Consider the following 21,112-nt stretch of genomic DNA (forward strand, 5'->3'; position numbering starts at 1 on the left):
TGTTCAAAGTGCTTGTTACTTCTAACGTACTAAAGTATCTGTCTTTCTTTGCAATGTCAACACCATGAAGGCATCAATCTATGTCTGCTTTGTTTAACGATGGATCCCAAGTACCTAGGATAGTGCCTGGCACAGAAACGGCACTTAATAAATATTTGCTGAAGGACTGAATTTTTAAAAATACTTGCTGTCGGCAAGGTCGTGGTAAGACTAACACTTCTATGCCCTCTTAGTGGGACTATAAATTGGTGTAATAGAGTTTTAAATAAACTTTTAATTTTGGAATAGTTTTAAATTTACAGAAAAGTTGCAAAAACAGTACAGAGAGTTCCTGTATATCCCTAAGGTTAACATCTTACATTGTTGTGGTACATTTGCTAATAATATGCTAATATTGGTACAAAACTAAGAAACCAATATTAGCATATTATCATTAACTAAACTCTAGACTTTATTCATTTTCACCAGTTTTCCCATTGGTGTCCTTTTTTCTGTCCCAAGATTCAGTCCAGGGTACCACATAGCATTTGGCAATCTGTATTTTTAAAATGTGTGTTCCTTGCCGAGGAAGGGGCCTTCTTATGCTACACTGGGAATGGTAGGAAGGCAACTGAGAGGTTTCGCAAGCTCCACGAGGGCAGATTTGTGTTGATTTGCAAGAGTCAGGCTGGGCTTCATTCTGGATCAAGGAGTACTGGCCCCATAGGGTGTACCGGTTCTCTCTCACCTTCTGTGCCCTCTTTCTTTGTTAATTGAGACAGATTTTCTGGAGGACATTAGGTCACATGCAAAAAGTGCCTTTAAAAGGTACCTACCCTTTGACACAGCAACTTCCCTTCTAGGAGTATAATCCAAGGAAATAAACCCAGGCACAAAGATTTAGGTAGAAAGATGAATCAGGAAGGAATCTTTGTAAATAATAAAACATGGCGCTGAGGAATTTCAGCAAGCAGGGATCTGTCAGGAGACGCTGATCGCACTCAGTGTTGTAAGGAGTGAGATGACTTGACCTGGGAAAGATGACACGCTGACCCCTCTAGGGATCTCAGTGTCAGAAACTGCTGGCTGTCTCTCCAGGGTGCTGCCAGCTGGTTACTCAGCTTCAACTGGCTTTCCTTCCTGGATGCCGCCCTCAGAATTCAAATTCTGATTGCAGAAGGGAAGGGAGTCTGTGTCTATTCTATAGCCTTGAGCCCAGTGTCCTGGTCAGGGGGAGGCAGATTCTGCTAACCATTAATCCCACCAGTCATTTGGAGGAAGAGAGAATCAGTACCCTAAAGGAAAAGACTCAGGACTTCCCTGGCAGTCCAGTGGTTAAGACTCTGGCTTCCTCTGCAGGGGGCACAGGTTCGCTCCCTGGTCAGGGAACTAAGATCCCGTGTGCCGCATGGCATGGCCAAAAAAAAAAAAAAAAAGACCCAGAGAGAACAATGCCAACAGAGCCCCCTACAAGGGATTTGCAACAAAACATTCTTCTATATATCAAAACTTAACCCTCTAGACGGTTATTTTATAGTGGATGGATTAAGTATATATGGTCATTTTATAGTGGATGGATTAAGTAAATTATGGTATATCCCATTTAATATGGTGAATTTTTTACAGTGTTAAATGGAAAAAGCAGGTTACAAAATAAGACGCATAGTGTGATTCTAATTACAAATATGATTAGAAGAAAATACATCAAAATATTACAAGTAGCTATGATTTGGTGATGGTATCATGAATTATCTTAACCTTTTTTTGCTTTTTAAATATTTTCTAAATTTTCTACAATGAATATGTGTTATAATCTGGAAAAACCTAATTTTTAAAAATTTCATGCTCTTTGATCTAGTAATTTCTGTCCTAGCATTCTAAGGAGATAATTAGAAATGTAAATAAAGATCGTATACCCAAGGATATCCATTGCAGAATTATATAAATTAATGAAAATGGAAAACTGTCCAATATTATGGGAATGTTAAATATATGAACTATATGGGTTATGTTATAGACATTAATAACGTTTTTGAAGAATTTTTTTTTGTTTTTAATTAATTAATTAATTTTATTTTTGGCTGTGTTGGGTCTTCGTTGCTGTGCGCGGGCTTTCTCTAGTTGCAGTGAGCGGGGGCTACTCTTTGTTGCGGTGTGTGGGCCTCTCATTGCGGTGGCCTCTCCTGTTGCGGAGCATGGGCTCTAGGCGCTCAGGCTTCAGTAGTTGTGGTACGCAGGCTCAGTAGTTGTGGCTCGTGGGCTCTAGAGCACAGGCTCAGTAGTTGTGGCGCACGGGCTTAGTTGCTCCGCGGCATGTGGGATCTTCCCAGCCCAGGGCTCGAAACTGTGTCCCCTGCTTTGGCAGGCGGATTCTTAACCACTGCACCACCAGGAAAGCCCTGAAGAAAATTTTAAGACATAGAGAATGTTTTTCACAGCTAAATGAATAAAGCGGACTCTAAAATTGCATATATAGTGTGATCTCAGCTACTCCATTCAGTCCCTCTGGTTTAATTCAACAGTACCAACGTGGGACTTCCCTGGTGACTCAGTGGTTAAGACTTTGGGCTCCCAATGCAGGGGGACTGGGTTTGATCCCTGCTCAGGGTATTAGATCCCACATGCATGCTGCAACTAAGAGTTCGCATGCCACAACTAAGGAGCCCACAAGCCGCAACTGAGGAGGCTGACTGCCACAGCTAAGACCAGGAGCAACCAAATAAATAAATAAATAAATATTAAAAAAAAAAAAAAAACCCCAGAAACCCCAGTGCTAATGCATTCTTTTTTTTTTAAAAAAATAAATTCATTTATTTATTTTTGGCTGCGTTGGGTCTCCCTTACTGTGTGCGGGCTTTCTCTAGTTGCGGCAAGCGAGAGCTACTCTGTTGCGGTGTGTGGTCTTCTCATTGTGGTGGCTTCTCTTGTTGTGGAGCACAGCCTCTAGGCGTGCGGGCTTCAGTAGTTGTGGTGCGTGGGCTCAGTAGTTGTGGCTCATGGGCTCTAGAGCGCAGGCTCAGTAGTTATGGCGCACAGGCTTAGTTGCTCCGCAGCATGTGGGCTCTTCCCGGACCAGGGCTCGAACCCGTGTCCCCTGCATTGGCAGGCAGATTCTTAACCACTGTGCCACCAGGGAAGTCCCTGCTGATGCATTCTTATGTCACATGACTAAAAGTATTCCCTGTAGAACAGTTCTTCTCAAGCTGTCTGTAATGAAGGGTGACATCTTAAAATTTCCCATCTGTTATGGACTGATATTTTCGTGAAATACAATAAAAACTAGTTATTAGAAAAATGAAATGAAAAGACATAAAATATAAACTCAATCTTTTATTAGATTCAGGGGTAAAACTGCTGGCTGTGAGTTTCTAAATGCTTGTTCTCAATTTCGGCATGTGTCCCAGTAGCGGACCAGGAACAGCTCGTGGTGCCTAATCCCAGCAGCACTGCTGTAGAACAAGGGACACGCCACTCCTCCGTGATGTTCACACCTCAGTTCTAGAGCCATAGCGTGCGTTGGCTTTCCTTTTCATAAGACTAGTATAAGCTCACTGTAAGAACAGCACAGAAAGATACTTCCTCCTCCCCAAAGGTGACCACTGCCACGTTTCTTGTGTATCTTTCCAAACAACATGTACCATTGACAGCTTTTCACATCATTGCACTCAGATCTAGCTCATTGTTTCTATTGGCTGCATTGTGTGGCTGCCTTTCTAAGATCATCACCATTACAAATAATACTGCAACAAACACTCCGGAGCTCTTTGCTCCCTTATCCAGGTGTCTCCACAGGAAAAATTCCTTACTGGGTATGTATGCTTACATTAAAAAAAATACATATAATTCACATACCATAAAATTCACCCTTTTAAGGTGTACAATCAGGTGGTTTTTTTACTATATTCACAGAGCTGTGCAGCCATCACCACTATTTAATTAATATTTTCAACATCCCCCAAAGAAACCCCATATCCACGAGAAGCCACTTTCCATTCTCCCCTTTCCCCAGGCCCTGGCAACCACTAATCTACTTTCTGTTCCGGACATTTCATATAAATGAAATCATACAGTATATGACCTTTTGTATTTGGCTTTCACTTAGCATAATATTTTCAAGGTTCTTCCATGTTGTAGCATATATCAGTACTTCCTTTTGATGGCTGAATAATATTCCATTGTATGGATATATCACCTTTTGTTTATCTATTCATCAGTTGATGAACATTTGGATTATTTCCACTTTTTGGCTACTATGAATCATGATGCTATGAACATTTATGTACAGATTTTTGTGTGGACGTATGCTTTCATTTTTCTTGGGTATATACCTAGGAGTGAAATTGCTGGCTCATATGGTAACTCTATGTTTAAAATTCTGAGGAACTGCCAAATTGTTTTCCAAAGTGGCTCCACTACTTTACAAGCTCCCTAGCAATATATGACTTGTAATTTCTCCACATCCTCACCACTTGTTATTACCTACTTTACTTTAGCCATCCTAGTGGGGGTGAAGTGGTATCTCATGATTTTGACTTGCATTTTGTTAATGACTAATGATGTTGAGCATCATTTCATGTGCTTATTAGCCATCTGTATATCTTCTTTGGAGAAATGGCTTTTCAAATTCTTTGCCCATTTAGTTGGGCTTTTTTTTTTTTTTTTTTTTTTTCCGAACACGCAGGCTCAGCGGCCATGGCTCACGGGCCCAGCCGCTCCGCGGCATGTGGGATCTTCCCGGACCGGGGCACGAACCCGTGTCCCCTGCATTGGCAGGCGGACTCTCAACCACTGCGCCACCAGGGAAGCCCTAGTTGGGCTTTTTATTTTTGAGTTGTAAGAGTTTCGTTTTTTTTTTTTTTTTTTTTAATTTCTTCCTCCCTCCCTCTTTCTCTCCCTTTCTGTGTTGGGTTTTTGTTGCCGTGCATGGGCTTTCTCTAGTTGCAGCGAGCAGCGGGCTACTCTTTGTTGCGGTGCGCAGGCTTCTCATTGTGGTGGCTTCTCTCATTGCGGAACGTGGGCTCTAGGCGTGCGGGCTTCAGTAGTTGTGGCTCGCGGGCTTAGTTGCTCCGCGGCATGTGGGATCTTCCCGGACCAGGGCTCGAACTCGCGTCCCCTGCACTGGCAGGAGGATTCTTAACCACTGTGCCACCAGGGAAGCCCCATAAGAGTTCTTTATACATTGTAGATATAAATCCCTTGTCAGATATATGGTTTGAAAATATCTTCTCCCATTTTTGTGGGTTGTCTTTTTATTTTCTTGAAAGTGTCCTTTGAAGCACAAGTTTTGAATTTTGATGAAGTTCAATTTATCGATCAATACTTTTTCTTTTGTGGCTTGTGCTTTCAGTGTCTAAAGAAACCATTGCTTAATCCAAAGTCATGAAAATTTATATGTGTTTCTTCTAAGAGTTTTATAGTTTTAGCTCTTATGTCTAGGTTTATGATGTTTTCATTTTTGTTTATGGTGTGAGGTAGGGGTCCAACCTCATTCTTTTGTATGTGGATATCCAGTTGTCCCAGCACCATTTGTTGAAAAGACTACTCTTCCCCCCATTGCATTGTCCTGGCACCCTGCACTTATATTTCTGATGTTGCCAAATTGTCCTCCGAGGAGGTTGCACTGGTGTATAGCCCCAACCATTGGAGCTAAGCGTCTGTATCTCAGATTGGGCATCAACAGTTAGGAGAAGACTTGATGAACTGAAGCTCATCAGGGACCATCACTAGGGTCGAGTCGGGTGAGCCTGGAAGAAGAGAGTGGCATGAGAGTGTGGGGTGAAGGAAGTGGAAATGCTTCAGAGAAGAGAAAAATGCAAGGGAATATAATCTGAGCAGATGGGCCCGAGTTTAAAGACTTTTTGCCCCTTACCAGCTGTGTAGCATTGGGTAGTTATCTAATCCTCTGAATCACAGTTTCATCATCTGTTAAACAAAAATGGTGACTGCTTACCTTTGTAGAGTTGCGAGGAACAAGTGTATGTAAATATCCCAGCAATAACGGCAGCTGTTGTGACTTTGCTACATGTGGTGCCTGCGGCTGAGATCGTGTGATTGTGGGGGGGCATCACAGGGGGATAGTGTTGGAGCCATTTGGTGAGTGTGAGACTTTTAATGAGGACTGATCATGTGTAGAAACTTGGATCCACTGGTACGTGTCACTGTCACCCAGAGCGAGGCGGTACTTGAAGGTTTTGCTGTGACATGTTAAGGGGGGGAGAGGACGTGACTGAGATTGAATGTGACAGCAAGACAGATCCTGAGTGACAGAATGGAACGCAGTGCAGGGAGATGGGCTGCACTGGGCAAACTTGTGTGCACCCGCCCAGTAGGAGCTGCTTGGGAGTTCTGATGTCAGGACGGGTGTCTGTATAGACCGTCCCCTCCTCCAGACTCCCCTCCGTGCTTCCTGAAACCTGGGAGGAAAGGAGGGCGGCTTTCCTCATGGACATGGGATTTTGATCATAGTGTAGAACCCACGATACTAAGGAGCTGTGGCTCAGGCACCTTTGGTGTCATCACCCAAGGCTCAGGAAAAGACTTTGCAGCAAATGTGTGCAAAACGGATGAAGTAGAAGCTGGACTGGTTTTTCCTCCTCTTGGCTTTAGTCTTCAGAGTGGCTGATAAAAGCAGAATCAAAACCTAAGCATTTCTTACTCCTCTCTGTCCCCTGGGGGAGGGAAGAGAGGAATAAACGCCACATCTCATTAAGCATTGATGAGCTCAGGCAGGCAGAGTGGGCCCACAGCCGAGGCAGGCAGGAGGCTGGGGGAAGCTGCGGGAAGGACTCCCCAGCTCACCAGGGGACATCTGTCCCAGAACTTGGAGGCCTGCGCAGGAAGTGAAATAAGGGGTTAACAACAGATGTGGGGGTAACAGCTGCTTTTATTAAAATGAAATCAGAAGGGCCACAGGGACAGGAAGCTGGGTAGATGTGGGGACAAGAGAGAGACAGTGGCTGAGACAAGACGGCAGATCTATGGAAACTGCCTGGAAGAGTCAGCTCTAAGGTGCAAGAATCCTGAGGGTGAGAGAGAAAAGGGGAAGACTGCTCTTTGTACCGTATGAAGCTGAAGTAATGAGATCTTAAGCACGAGTGATCCAAGGTGACTTTATATACAAGGTATAAAAGATTGGCATGAATATTAGTTTGAACAGGGAAATGGGAACCCTTTCTCTGAGCTCAAAAAGAAAGAAAGCCATGATTAAGGCTGCACAGAGTATAGGGGTAGGAGAGAATAAATACCCTAGTGACCCGCATGTAAAACAGACTGTAAACAAGGGAATGAGATTTGAGGTTAACGGAGGGTCATCTTGCCTAGGCCGCCTCGGACGGCAACCGTGTCACAATGCCACATGGGCATTCACGAGCGCTGTCCACCCGGTGTGAGGGTGACGGGCTGGAGGGTGTGAGGCGTCACAGAGTGGCCTGGGCTTCAGCAGGGCAGGAACACACACTGCTGATGAAGTGGGAGTGGGGACAGGGACCCCCTGGCTTTGGGGTCTGCAAAGGGAAGGGAGGCAGCAGGAAATCAGGCCGCTGGGGCAGTGCTCACGGTATTGGGAGGGCAGCAGCAGACCAAGAGCAATAGCTTTCTCAGGTCAAAGGGCAGGCCCTAGGTTCATTCCCTACCGTCCGGCTGGAAAACCGTCGGGTTCTGGGACTTCAAAGCCACACAGCCAGACTCAGAGACAGGGTTCGCTTGAGCCAATTAGAGTCCCTGCCTGTGCCCAGGTAGACAAACTCCTCCCAGCTGGGCAAAGGGTGAGACTCCTCGAGCCCTGCCCAGTCCTGAGCTCTGGGTGTCTGCAGGGAAGTGGAATAGTGCATTAGTGTTAAGAAAAGCATCCAGCGAGGTAAGACAGGCTTGGGTAGCACCCACTGCCTCTGTCACTTCCGCAAGAATTTCTTGTTGAGGAGGAAGATGAGAAGGTTGACGTTGACCTTGGCCTTGCTGAAGAGTTTCATGACAGCCACACCCTCGTATTGGAGCTGCAGGAGGTCCTAGGAGGGAGGGAAGGGGCAGGGAAGCAAGTTTGAGGGTTTCTCACGGTGGACCATACAGCTAGTCTATAAAACACTAACATCTTGGAGTCTTACACAGTCATCCAGTGGCACTGGCCGCTGAAGTGGGCATTGAAAACCCCTTCACGGATGAGGAAACCGAGGCCAAGAGACAAGTACAGTGACTTGACCAAATGTCAATTCAAGCAGAGCCAGGGCTTGAAATCATTTAAAAGACAAAACAGCAGAGCAAAAAGATTTGGATTTAAAATCACTGCTTCCCTGAACACTGGCTTATGACTTAGGCCGGCTTCTTAACCTTTTAGTCTCAGAGCCTATAAAATAGGGATAATGCTTGAGAGTTTCGGAGAGGATTAAATGAGGTAATGTGTAAAGTCCCTGACATGTGATAGGGCTTCAAATATTAATCCTGCTCTGACATCACCAGCCCACTCCACTCTCCTGATGCTTGGCAGTGGGGTCTGTGTCAGGGCACGGGGACAGAGAGGCTTGGGCTACACAGACCATCACCCTTCTCTTCAGGAATAGACGATATGGATTGGGTGGGGAACAGAGCTGATGTCATCCGCGGCCCAGGGAAGCCAGGCGAGGCTGCCATCTTTAGGCTAGCACCGAAAGACCATCGGGTGTCTTGAGGGCTCATGGGAGTGTCCCCATACCTGATAGTGAAGCTGAAATCGCTCCATGTCCACACCCAGGAACTTGGCATTTACTTCGAACTTTCCTGCCTCATCTCCAGGGGTGATGTCAAAGATCACATTTCTGAAGCTATCAAGAACAGCATTCAAAACAGGGACCCACTGCCTCTTTCCAGGGCCACAGCCGCACTCTTCCACCCACTGCTGCTCATCCCAGGCAGTGCTGTGAGTCACCCAGAGCCAGGCTTCCCCTCTATCACTCTTTCTCCTCCCACTTTTACCTCTGCTTACACCTCAGCTCTTCTCTCTGCCCAGCCCTAATCAACTGTTCTCTCCTCCAGGACACTTTCCCAGCATCTTCTGCCTTGGGGTGTCTAGAACTGTGCCAGACCACACCCACTGCCCTTAACTCTGTCTGGAAATGTCATGTCTTCCCATTGTTCTAGCAGCTCCTTCAGGGCAGGGACCATGCATCTCCTTCCCTCCCACCTGGTGCCCAGCCCAGAGCCCCACCCCAGGTTAGGACATGGGGGAGGTCTGACATTCTGCCCTCCAAAGACACATACTGAGAGGTGGGAAGATCTTCAATTTCCACCAAGACACCCTTCTCCAGGAGCTGGGCAGCAGTGTAATGGAGAGATGGCTGCTTCTTCCCTTTCCCAGAACTCCTGAGGAAGAAAAGGCCCCAGAGAATTCATCTAACAAACCCTTCAACACCAAAGACACTAGTTCTCTCTGTGGCCGGTAGGAAGGAAATTAGACCCCGAGGAAGACTTCTCACTGGTGGAAGACAGAGGAGGGGGCTGCACTTGAACCCAAGACTTTGTGAGTGAAACTCAAAGACCAGAGTCAGGAAGGGACCATGCTGTTCTGGGGTGAGATGTCCCTATCAAAGCTGGGGAAGAGTGGGGCAAAGGTCGACATGGGCAGGAGGAGTGGTCACAGGTAAGCTTCAAAGTGTAGGAAGGGAGCACCTACTTGGAGCTGGGGGCCAGGTGGTCCAGGCAGGCCCGGATGTACTGGCTGTAGTAGTCGCCCTGCTCCTCATAAAAGGTGGCCTTAGTGCTCAGGGCCTGGAACGTGGCCTGGAGCTTCACCAGCTCTGCCTTCCGCCGCTGCCGGTGCCTGCGCTGGTTGCGGATGTCCTGGGGTTGGGGGCACCAGGGGAGGGGTGAGTTGACCCTTCCTGGCAGGAGAGCTCAGGGTCTGATTCAGGCCCGAGAACAACTCACTGTAAGGATCTTTAGGAAGAGCAGGAAGAGGAAGATTTCAAGGTTGTTTTCCCTAGGAGGAGGGCAATCTCAAGGACCCTATCCCAAACCCTTGAAGGACGTTTCCAGGGCCTCTCCCGCATTGAAGAGTAACTGTTCCACGGCTCCTTGTTTTTTAGTGAAAGAGAGTTTCAAGAATACTCCCTTCCCTGACGAATTTTGAGACCTTTCCTTCAAAAAGGACCCTCGGAGATCGCTTGGCCTTCCCCTGGCTGGTGACAATTTTGGGCAGGCACTGACCAGGGAGAGGCCTGCCCTTGAGGTGCCAGCACTATGGACATGCGTGCGCGCACACACACACACACACACACACACACACACACACACACACACTCTCACTCCCTCTCTCTCTCTCTCTTTCTCGCCCTTCCGCTCCCTCCAGGCCCAGGCCGTTACCTTGGCCAGTTCCGTTACCTTGGCCAGTTCGTCTACCAGCCCCTGGTAGCCGTCGCTGGCGCTGACCAAAGCCAGGCCCTCGAGTCGGCGCAGGTTCCGCAGGACACGCTGTTGCTTCTCTGCCAGCGGCAGGAGGGAGTGAGCTGTCAGCGAGCGGTGTCGTCGCAGCGACACTGGGGTCTGGGCTTCACAGGCCTGGCGTCGGCACATCAGCCGCTTGTGGGCTGCTTCCTGCGGGGCAGAGATGCTGAGGGGTCTAGCAGGCCCTACCATTCTGCCCCCAGGCCATGGTCCAGAGGGGGAGGGGCGGGGTGAGGTGGCTTGTGAAGAACATCAAAGTGTACAACCTCGCAGATGCTGAAGGGCCTCGTGGGTCACCTGAGAGGAAGAGTGGCCAAGGGGGACCCACTAGGAGTACAGCATAAAGGATTCCGGTAGACACTGGCTGCGACTTCCCAACGACGGAGCTTTGTGATGGCTCCAGGGTATCTGGGGTTCTCTCCCTCCTTCTGTCCTGTGTTTTGGGACAGGCCTCTACTGGTTGTCCCCACCTGTTCTCTGGGAAGCCCCTGACTGAGTCTGTACTCCAGCTGGCCCAACTTGCCCCTGGCCACCCACCACTCAGCACCTTCTCCTGCTTCCAGGCCCTCAAGCAGCCCACTCCCCACGCTGAGCACCAGCCCTTCGGTGCTCTTCAAGGGAGCCTGCCCAGACTGCCTCTCTGCACCCCCAGCAACTCCTAGCACTGACAGCAGGGGCTGGGGTCCCTGCAGGGCTCACTCTTATTTCAATGGGGAGTAGGGAGGGAGGTGGAGTCTTGGCACTCTGCAGCCTGAGGGTCTCTGGGGGTCAAGGGCAGAGGCCTCAGCCCCCCAGAGCTCACATTACTGGTGAGCACAGCTGTCTGCCCGGGAAAGGCATCAGCCATGCTGGTGGGGGGCGAACGAGACAGTACCTGTGGGCCAGCCTGCCGCTCACCTGCTCTCTGGAGGCCGAGAGGGACAGGATCTCCTTGAGGGAATCCCCAGAGTGGAACTGCATGATGTCAGCCAGCATCTGCTTGGTGCTGCAGGAGGGGAGCGAGGGGGGAGAGGTGAGGGACAGGGGGAGGGTCTGGACATGGGGCTGGCTAGGGAGCTGAGAGTAAGTGGACCTTGCCCCGCATCATGGCTGCCAGGGATGCTTGGGTGGTAAGGAGAGAGGGTGCGATGGGGGTAGGTGTTGTGAGGAGAACATAACCAGGACGAAGACCTAGGAGGTGGGGTGATGGGTCTGTGATACAGAACTACCATGGTTCCGAACACACTGTGCTCTCTTACACCTCTGTGTCCTCTGCCTACAATGCCTCCCACAAATGGTCTTCCTTTGAGTCCTTTGGCTGAAGGACACACTTCCTCCTCTGTGAGACCTTTTCTACCTAGGTGTCCCTCTGAGCTCTCACGCACCTGACACCCACCTCCCTCTTGGCGGCTCTCTGATGTGTACTCACCCCTAGCCTCGCACCACTGTAAGGGCTTTGATGGCAGGACAGAGCTGAACACCCTGCTCACTGGTTTACCAGGTGAATGGGTGAGCAGAGGGACTGCCTTGCTGGCAGGGGGATCAAAGTGGCGACCTGGCTCCTCTTCTGCCTGGATGACCAGCCCAGCCCTACTGGGGGTCCTCCCTCGCTTTTGCAGAACTGGGGTTGACAAGCTCCATGCCCATCTCCTGACCATCACTCGTAAGGACAGGGAATTAGAACACGAGTCCCCCCACCGACCGGCTGTTGGACTTTAGGCAAGTCACTTAACCCAAGTCTCTTTCCTCCACTGGAAGGCGGGGAAACCATGGTCTACCTCACCATTTGTCCCTTAGGCTAAATGACGTGGAAGAAAGCGTTGGTAAACAGCACAACACTAGGCAAACAAGCGTGCTGCCAGTGTCCTAACTATCCTTTGCCTTCAGCCACAAGACAGCGCAAAAAGCTGAGGCCGCCAGAAGGGAAACAGCTGAGACCGCAGCAAGGGGAAGGCCAATCGGCTTCAGGGAGAACTCTGTGAAGGATGAGAGAGCCCAGGAAGAAGCTGGGATGGCCACTCCACAGTAGCCATCTTACTGGCCTGGGGAGGCTCAGGGGGCCGAGGCTGCTCGCCCACCTCAGAAGCAGGCTCTGGGCGTTGTTGTCGTCAGCATCTGTCTCCAGCCCTTCAAACTTGTTGGTCAGTGTCAGGGACACTTCTAGCTTGCTCAGATCCACGTTCCCATCCGCAGCTACGTTCTCCCCTGAGGCAGGTGAGGAAGGAGACAGACTAGCACACTTACGCACAGATGGGGCCATGGTAAATAAATACACTGCTCCATGAGCCCCTCTTCCAGGAAGCTTTCCCACACTGCCCTGCGGCACCACCATGTACCCTCAGCCCTGAGCACCAGCGGAAGGGCTGTTACCCACAGAGCTCACCCTTGCATTACTGGGGCTGTGCCTCCCCAAGCCTGGAGCTCCTGGCTGTCTCCCATCTGTCACCACCTCCACCCTGCCCTTCCACGCCTGTAAGCCAGCTTCCTTTCATTCCACAGCTCCTGAAATCCCCCCTCATCAGAGACACGTTTTAAGACCCAAGACAGGCCCTATCCCTCCACGGCTCTCTCGCATGATTGAACTGGCCATTTACATGACGGTACGGGGTCCCCTACTGTCTGTCCACCTTCTCCATATCAGTCTGTCCATCCCAGGACCAGAGGGAGAGAGGGAGAGCGTGTAACCAGCTTCCTGGCATACGTCCCCGACTGAACAAAAACTCGAGGGGGCACGTTCCCACGCCCTGCTCACCTGACTGCCCACCCCCGCCGCCCGCCCCAGCTGTCAAGGATGGCACGTACCGATGAGGTCAGGGACGGTGGGCAGCTCCCCAAGGTCCTCCAGGAGCTCATGCAGGGGGTCGCGGTGATCAGGGGCGATCCAGTCCTGGTGTTCTAGCAACAGCTATAGGATGGAGGGAGAAAAAGAGATGCAGAGTTTGAACCAGGCCTTCCAGGGCCAGCCCACCTACCCAGCGCCCCCAGGTTGCCGCCTCTCACCCTGTGCGTGTTGACCAGCTCCCCCACGGTGATGTACACCACAGGTTTGGCCACAGCCACCATGTCTGAGTACTCATCCATCGCAAAGCGCTCTTCTGGCTCTGGCACGTGGCAGGCTCGGCAGATGAACCTCCTACCTCCAGAGGAAGATCATGTGAGAGGGTGGGGCGGGCTGGCACCCGCCACATTTCTGTTCCCATCAGCCTTCCGCCGGCCCTCTCCAGTGACCGCTCAAGCCAACTGTGACTCTCCAGTCTCGACTCCGGCCCTTCTGTGCTGCTCTACCTTCTCTCCCGGTGGTCCCCGCAAGCCAACTTCCTTCAACAGTCCTCTTTTCTCTCCACTGGGGAGTCCCTCCAACAATCTATCCTCCAACCCACTAACTATACTCTTCCCCTCTATGCCTCTCCTCCTCATGGAGTTGAGAGGGGAAGTGGTGCGTGAAAGAAGGTGGGAAAAGGAGGAGGGGACAGGAGGAATAGGATGCCAGGGCCCAAGACCTGAACTTGAGGTGTGTCTCCTCCAGATAGTCGTTCAAGACCCGCAGGTGCTGGCTCTCCCTGGAGAAGGCCTTGCCGGCTGCAGCATGCTGCAGGACTTGAGCCACAGCCCCCAGGGCGTGGCGCTGGGGGGTGGCCAGGGCGCCGCCTGCTGCCATGGCCACAATGTCGAAGGCGTCGGGGGCCACTACAGCCGGGTTCAGGAAGCGGTAGTACAGGAGGTTCCCTACGACCTGCGGGCACAGGATCGTAGAAGCACCTGGGGTCCGCCTCCACAGCCCCAGCCCCGCTCTCCCAGCTCACCTGGCTGGAAGGACCACCTGCGTCAACCCCATTATGGTACAGAAGAGTAAACAGACCCAGAGCAGGCCGGGAACTTGCTCAAGGTCACACAGCAAACTTGAGCAATAGCTGGGACTGGAACCCAGATCTGACAAGTCCAGGGTTGGCCACTGTTAACTCACGTCCTGGGTGTCTTTCCTTCTGCTACCTGAGCCCTGCTGGTGAGCCAGGCTCGATTGACAGGGTGGAGAATATTTTCCTTCTTGGATTTTTACAGCATAGGGTTTTCTGTCCTTTTGCATCAGTCTGGGGGTTCACAGGCACCATCGGGGCAAAGGAGAGCGCAAGAGGTGGGGGATGGGAGACAACACTTGCCTTATAGACCTCATTCTCTGTGGCGTCGGGGAACTTCTCTGCCAGAGTTGTCTTCAGGACCTTGGCCACGTATCGCATCCCATACCTGGGGGCAAAGCAATAGGTGTGCTATGGCCCTACCCACCCACCCCAGAGTGTGGGCCTGAGTGCCTGCTTCTCCTTCCCCGGGCTCAGCCACCCGAGAGCTGAGCTCAAGCACTGGCCCTCCCCTATCCACAGCCAGCTCCCTGCTGCCTTCCTCCAAACATCTCTGGGCCTTGTCCCTCCCTCCTGCCCTTATGTCAGCACCGAGGACCAGGGCCCAGTCAGCCACTAAGCTCTCACGTAGCCTCCAACCTGGCCTGAGAGCCTCTTCTTTGGTCCCCTTTAGTCTCCCCTGGGAAACACCCCAGATCCCAGTATTCATCCCGCACTCCCCACAGAGGCACCTTCAGCCTGTACCTTAGGTGTCTGACACCCACAGCCAGAATCCCATCCCAGGAGAGCCTGGGAGGCTCTGAGGCTGTTATCACAGAGCATCTGTGAAGGGCCTGGTCTGGGCTAGAGGCAGGGGCCGAGGAGCACAATGAACTGGAGTAGAAGCATCCAGTCCTGATTCCACCACTAACCAGAGATGTCAGCTTAGGCTGTTTTGCTCCACTTATAAGTTTGTTCCCTCATCTGGAAAATGGGAATGTTCATTCTTGCCCTCTCTATCTCATAGGGTTTTTATGAGGATCAAGTGAAATTACATCTGTGAAAGTAACGGTAGTGCTATTCGAACATGCTAGACTTAATTATTATTCCTATTATGGGTGTGCCACCTACAAATTTAATTAAATACCTTTAAAAGCTATTTCCACCTCCTAGGGTGTCAGGGACAGAAGTTTACAGCTCACTGTGTACTTTCCTTTATTAGTCCTAGGACAACCTTTTCTGAATCCTAATTTTAAATCCTTAATCCAGTCCTCCAGGTTTGGAGAGCAGGGTACTGAACTCTGTGGGCTCCCCTCTGCAGCATCCCCACCTTGCCCCGTGCACTACTGAGCACCAGAAAGGCTGGTTGGCTGAGTGATGATCTAGATGAGGCCCACCTTCTCACCGTTTTCAATCATCTGTTTTCCAAAAAATAATTATTGACTAAATTTTAAGAAAGGAAAGGACTTTTATCAAGTGTTTACTGGTTTTAAGTTTTCTTATTTTTGACTTTGTGGACTGAAGAGTTTTTTTTTTTTTTTTTTTTCTGTACGCGGGCCTCTCACTGTTGTGGCCTCTCCCGTTGCGGAGCACAGGCTCCGGACACGCAGGCCTAGTGGCCATGGCTCACGGGCCCAGCTGCTCCGCGGAATGTGGGATCTTCCCAGACCGGGGCACGAACCCGTGTCCCCTGCATCGGCAGGCGGACTCTCAACCACTGCACCACCAGGGAAGCCCCAACTGAAGAGTTTTATATTGTCCATCACTTACACTCAGACAATAATATGTCCCCATAATCACTTGAGGTTCCCTTCTCCGGCCCAGTAATGTCCTGACTGCCCACACAGACCTGCGTGCTGTATTCCAGCACAAGTCTCTAGCCGGGGCTTTGGGCATTCTCCACCCATCTCCTGAAGCCCTTGAGCACCTCGAGACCAGTTTCCCTTCCTGCTTCCATCCTTCAGTATTGCTCTGCTCTCCCCATCGTGGCCTGGCCCTCTTGAGATCCTGTGCCTAGGCTGGTGTGCGGCTGTTGCACATACGGAATTTGGTCCGCAGATGAGATGATGGCTGCAAGGAATTTATCGGTCATGGCAAGGAGGTTGCGGAGGGAGATGTCCAGTCGTCTCTGGACCTCGGGGTGGCTCAAGGCCTGCTCTGGGGTGATGTCATAGGGGAGGTGGCTATGGGCAGAGAGAGACAAGTTATCAGCCAGAAGCCCCTCCCATGGCCTCCCCTCCCTAAGGCTCTACCCCCTAAATTCATCTAACAACAAGATCTCATACATACACGCTGAGGGCAGCCCAGCATATGCTTAAGGGGATTAGGCCAGAATAAGAGAAAGGACTCGGAGAGAACTAGACTGATGTGGGTGGAAGAAGAAAGAGATGGAGCACCCAGGGGGAGGTGGAAGAGTGTAGGAGGAAATGGAGGACCTGGAGTCTGTGGAAAGATCCTAAGGGGAACCAGAGGAGACCAGGGCCACCCTGCATATCTTTGGTAGTTGTGGTGGTGGGGAAGGCTGGGCCACCCCCAAACTATACGCCCGCGTGCCACCCAGAGAAGCCACCAGCACTGCCTACTCTCCTCAGCGGCTCCATTTCCCTAGTACCTATGCACCTGAGTTAATGCCTCCAATCTATAAGGCCAACTTATTTCTCCCCCTATCTCATTTGCCTATTCATCTATAAATTTGAATATTCAGCTATACCCCTATCAATAAGGAGTCCATATCCCAACTCCCAGTAAATCTGACATATCATTTGCAAGCACTGACATGGCAATTAAACACATGTGCATATTCATCTGTGCTCATTCTATGTTAAGCACACCAGGTCTGGTGTCATTTACAGCAGTTCCATGTTAATTACCAGAGGGGGTCTAAAGGCTACCGTATTTCATCCTATAGGGCTGGTGTCATATTTGCATAAATCAGCATGCTCATTTATATGCCACCTTCAAAGCACGCTCAAGCTTCCCCAGTGAGGCCCAAGACTGAGCTGATCAAAGAGAGCTCTCCTTCTGCCCGTCGGCTCACCTGCGCTGCCCTGTCTGGGCCTCGGTCTGGTTGATCCAGCTCTTGTAGAGGTGGACAGGGTCTGTGTGGATGCTGAGCATCTTGTCCTCCAGCACATCCTGGATCACCTTGCCCAGGATCTCCCGCAGGGCACTTTGCCCCCGCCCGTTACGATAGAATCTCACCACCAGCCTCACCACCGTTGGGTTGCCTGTCACCATGTCCTGGGGCTGCTCCACCTTCGACCTATGGGTCAAGAGGCAATTGAAGCTGGTCTCCTGCCTCTGTGTAAAATAGCTGCTTTTCCTTTTGAGATTTTTGGCTCTTTAAAGCCTGCTCTGGTATCCCTCCTGTTAAGGAATGTCTTGTTATCTCTGTCTCGGCCTTTGTGCTAACGTTCTGTCTCGGCCTTTGTGCTAACATGTCAGCGCATGCCCTCTCCCAGGAGATGGCTTGTCTCCATAGAGGGCAGAGAAAAGAGGTCTTCTGATTCCATTTCTACCTTCAGACCTCAATAAATTGTCACCTTGTGAAGGAGCCAATAGTGGCATCTCTTCACCCATTCTCTTCCCATTCCTTTGCATCTGGAAAACCTACTTGATTTCCTCCTGGAGTGCTGTCTTGAACAGCTGGAGCAGGAGATAGGCCTCTCGGCGGTTGGAGGCATAGTTGTATAGACTGAAAATCACTGATTCCATGAACTTGGTGGTTTTGTTCTGCGGCATCTGAAAGATCAGCTTGGCCAGGTAGATGGGTTGAGTCTGTAGCAATGGGGGAGATAAGAATAGCTGATAACGCAGCTTGAGGACTAGTGATCAGATAAAGAAAGGTTTTGCTGATTGGAACTTGGAATAGAGAACACTGTCACACTTTCTGGGGGGTGCTGGGAACATTCCAGACAAATGAACAGAGGTAGTTTCCTTCCCTGGGTACAAGGCATTAGGACTGTGGGAAAGAACACCTTACTTGCAGGTAAAGGCACAGACATGAAGGCCTCAAGGCCCCAGACCCTCAGGAGATAGTGGAGATATCTCCTTCCAAAGTCCTCTGCTCACCTGGAGCAGGTAGAAGAGGTGTTGGTAAGCTTCTAGTTTCTGCCGTTTCTCTTTGCTCAGCGACTTTAATCCCTTCTGCTTGTCCAGAACCATCATATCTGACAGCTGTTCCTTATTCTTCTTGGTCAGCTTCTTGCAGTGGGAGACCACTTCCTGCAGGGGCGGGGGAGCGGGTGATACAACCGACCCAGGCCAGCACAGAGCACAGAACATATGGTCTAGAATCAGTGCCTTGAAGAGCCAGGGCTTTCTGCTGTTCAAGGTATTCAGGGAATGAGCCAAGGGAGATAAACAGTTCTAGGGTGAGAAAGGGCCTCCTACTGCCCCAAGACTCCATCTGGCACCTCTGCTGTCACAGGGTGAGTCCCCAGAGAGAAGTGGGTTACCAGACTGAGGCACCATGTCTATTCGTTTCTGCTATTATTTCTTATTAGACTGTTGTACAGATTTGAGGTGGAGATATCACTATATCACTTCCACCCCGTCACTGTACATTTGTATGGTAATTTACAGTTTAAGGAGCTTTCATATCTATTTTTACATTTGGCCTGGTGAGGTAGGCACTCTCATTATTCCCACTTTACTAATGAGGAAACAGACCTAGAGGTTAAAAGACCAGCCCGCAGTCCCATCGCTAGGAATCAGCAGAGCCAGCCATTCCAATTTTATGTCCGGTGTTCTTCCTGCTATATCATGTGCCCCAACAAATTACTAGAAGGGCAGAGGACCACTGCACAAGGACCTGAGCCATGTGACAAAATCCAGACATTTAAAAAATATTTGATTAGCAACCAGAGAATGGCCAGCATCACCTCTCCAGAGGCAGCTAGATTTGGGAGAAGGGTGGGCCAGTGGGTCCCTCACCTGCAGGGTGATCCGATTCTTCACCAGCAGGCCAATCTTGATGTCCATGAGATTGAGGTCCTGCTCCAGCTGCTGATTGGACCGGATCTTCCTGACCACCTCTTCCTGGAGCTTCAGCAGCTCTGCCTCAGCCAAGAAGTCCTGGTGGCTTTGATTCAAGAGGTGGGCAAATCTGCGTACCACGCTCAGAGGGGGATGGGGCACGTGGACTGGCAGGAAGGGAAGAGGCACCAGGATTAGACATGCCTTCACTAGAGGCTTCCTCTCCAGCCCCCTTCCCCAGTAATCCCTCCCTCAGTGTCCATTCTGCTTGAGGCTAGCAGGTCCCCAACCCCAGCCCTTTTCTAATTAGTTCTGTCTGCAGTTGGAGGGCAGTGGGCAGCCTCCCAGCCAGTCCTGTCCCTGAGCTCCTTATCTTATAACTAGGGATGACACAAGAGCTGTCCTTCCCCTGCCTGGATTCACCCCCAACCTGGGCCTATCTCGGTGACCTCCAACACCAAAGTCAGAGCCCTAGCATCCTCTGATGATCCGTTTAGGCTCCCCTATTCTGATTTACTCCCCACTCCTGCTGGGCCAACCTACTCATCCTTCATTCCAAGTTCACTTCCACCTATCAGCCTCCACTCAGCCCTGCCTGACCCTAACACAACCCTCCTCTGTCAGGAGTGTCTGCGTCGGGGGAGCACAGATAGAAGGAACGTTCAATGGGTTTTATAATATAGGGAGGTCAGAGTTAGATGGATTCTCCTTGAATCTCTTTTGGAATGATATTTGAGCAAAGAGAAGCCTGTGAGCTAAGCTACAGGGAATAACAACAAAATATCAACTAAGACATATAATGTTCACTATGGAACAGAAACTGTTCTAAGTGCTTTAACATACTTAAAACAACCCTGTGAGGTCAGCACACTGTAACTTACTGAGGAAATCACTCCGGCACAGAAAGGGTAAGTAACCTGCCCTAGGTTACACAGCTAGTAAGAAATGAAGGAGTCAGATTTGGAGGATAAACAAAACCAGGCCTGGTCCTTAAAGGCAGTCCAATAAGGGAAGCAGACAAATAAACCACAATTCACTACAGTGTGGTTAGTGCTCTGAGAGGGGCAAGCATGGGGACCTCTGGGAAAGTGAAAGCCGGCCACCAAAGGCTACCTGCGGAGTGAAGAAAGGCTTCCGGGAGGAGGTGAGACCCAACCTGATGTCTGTGAAAAGGAGGTGAGAGGGAGTGCACTTGGCTGTTTTAGGAAGTGCTAGAAGTCCATCATGCCTGTAACACAGTGTGGAGGGTGGAGGTGCTGAGGGACGGGGCTGGAGGTCAGTGAGGTCAGAGGTGCAGGGAGAGGTTGGATCAGAGAGCTTGGGAAGCTGTGCTTAGGAGACTGGACTTTATCCCCAGGGCAATGGGGTGTCCCTGACAGGTTTCAAGGAGAGTGACAAGATCACGAGGTTTAATGGATCACGCTGGCTACTGTGTGGAAGACAGATCTTTGAGGAGTGAAGAATGGATAAACCAATGGAAGACAGCTGATGGCATCTTGGATTCAACGATATAGCACCTTAACTCATTTAATCCTCACAACAACCATACCTGATCATTATCTCCATTTTATAAATGAGAAAATGGAGGCAATAAAGAAGTTTAGTAACTTGCCTAGGGCCACACGGCTAGTAAGTGGCAGTGCCCTGAGTGGAGCTGGGGCTAATGAAATTGGGAGACAGACCTGGGAAAAACAAGTTCTTCCAGAAAAACTATAAACTAAAGAGAAGAAAAAGAGATCAAGGATGGTCAGGGTAGTGGTATTAATGCAACAGCAAGAGAAAAAACAGAAAGGGCCAGGCTGGGGAGAGGTAAGGAGGGAAAAGCAGCTAGCTGCCCGGAAGCAGATGGACCGAGTGTCTGTGGCTAGATAGGGGCAGATGGTACCCCTGCCGGCAGGACAGGGTGGGAAGATGGACTAAGAAGGTAAAGGAGA

At 50.3% G+C, this 21,112-nt stretch overlaps 1 protein-coding gene across 5 annotated transcripts in view; it reads right to left on the reverse strand.

Annotated features, from left to right (window-relative positions):
* Window positions 1-6,844: 6,844 nt before the first annotated feature.
* The window catches only part of IQGAP3 (IQ motif containing GTPase activating protein 3), a 40,833-nt gene continuing 26,565 nt past the window's right edge, over window positions 6,845-21,112 (reverse strand). For all 5 annotated transcript variants that reach the window (XM_032606495.1, XM_032606477.1, XM_032606484.1 and 2 more), the window contains 16 exons: window positions 19,137-19,345; window positions 18,273-18,425; window positions 17,815-17,978; window positions 17,239-17,463; window positions 16,244-16,384; window positions 14,526-14,610; window positions 13,869-14,101; window positions 13,369-13,501; window positions 13,171-13,273; window positions 12,447-12,573; window positions 11,287-11,374; window positions 10,327-10,539; window positions 9,620-9,786; window positions 9,208-9,309; window positions 8,663-8,771; window positions 6,845-7,982 (listed from right to left, as the gene is read on the reverse strand). In XM_032606495.1, the coding sequence (XP_032462386.1) occupies window positions 7,869-7,982; window positions 8,663-8,771; window positions 9,208-9,309; window positions 9,620-9,786; window positions 10,327-10,539; window positions 11,287-11,374; window positions 12,447-12,573; window positions 13,171-13,273; window positions 13,369-13,501; window positions 13,869-14,101; window positions 14,526-14,610; window positions 16,244-16,384; window positions 17,239-17,463; window positions 17,815-17,978; window positions 18,273-18,425; window positions 19,137-19,345 (2,366 nt within the window). In that variant the 3' untranslated portion in view covers window positions 6,845-7,868. The remainder of the gene's footprint in view (window positions 7,983-8,662; window positions 8,772-9,207; window positions 9,310-9,619; window positions 9,787-10,326; window positions 10,540-11,286; window positions 11,375-12,446; window positions 12,574-13,170; window positions 13,274-13,368; window positions 13,502-13,868; window positions 14,102-14,525; window positions 14,611-16,243; window positions 16,385-17,238; window positions 17,464-17,814; window positions 17,979-18,272; window positions 18,426-19,136; window positions 19,346-21,112) is intronic.

Source organism: Phocoena sinus, chromosome 1, assembly GCF_008692025.1.
Source record: "Phocoena sinus isolate mPhoSin1 chromosome 1, mPhoSin1.pri, whole genome shotgun sequence".
Classification (NCBI taxonomy): domain Eukaryota; kingdom Metazoa; phylum Chordata; class Mammalia; order Artiodactyla; family Phocoenidae; genus Phocoena; species Phocoena sinus.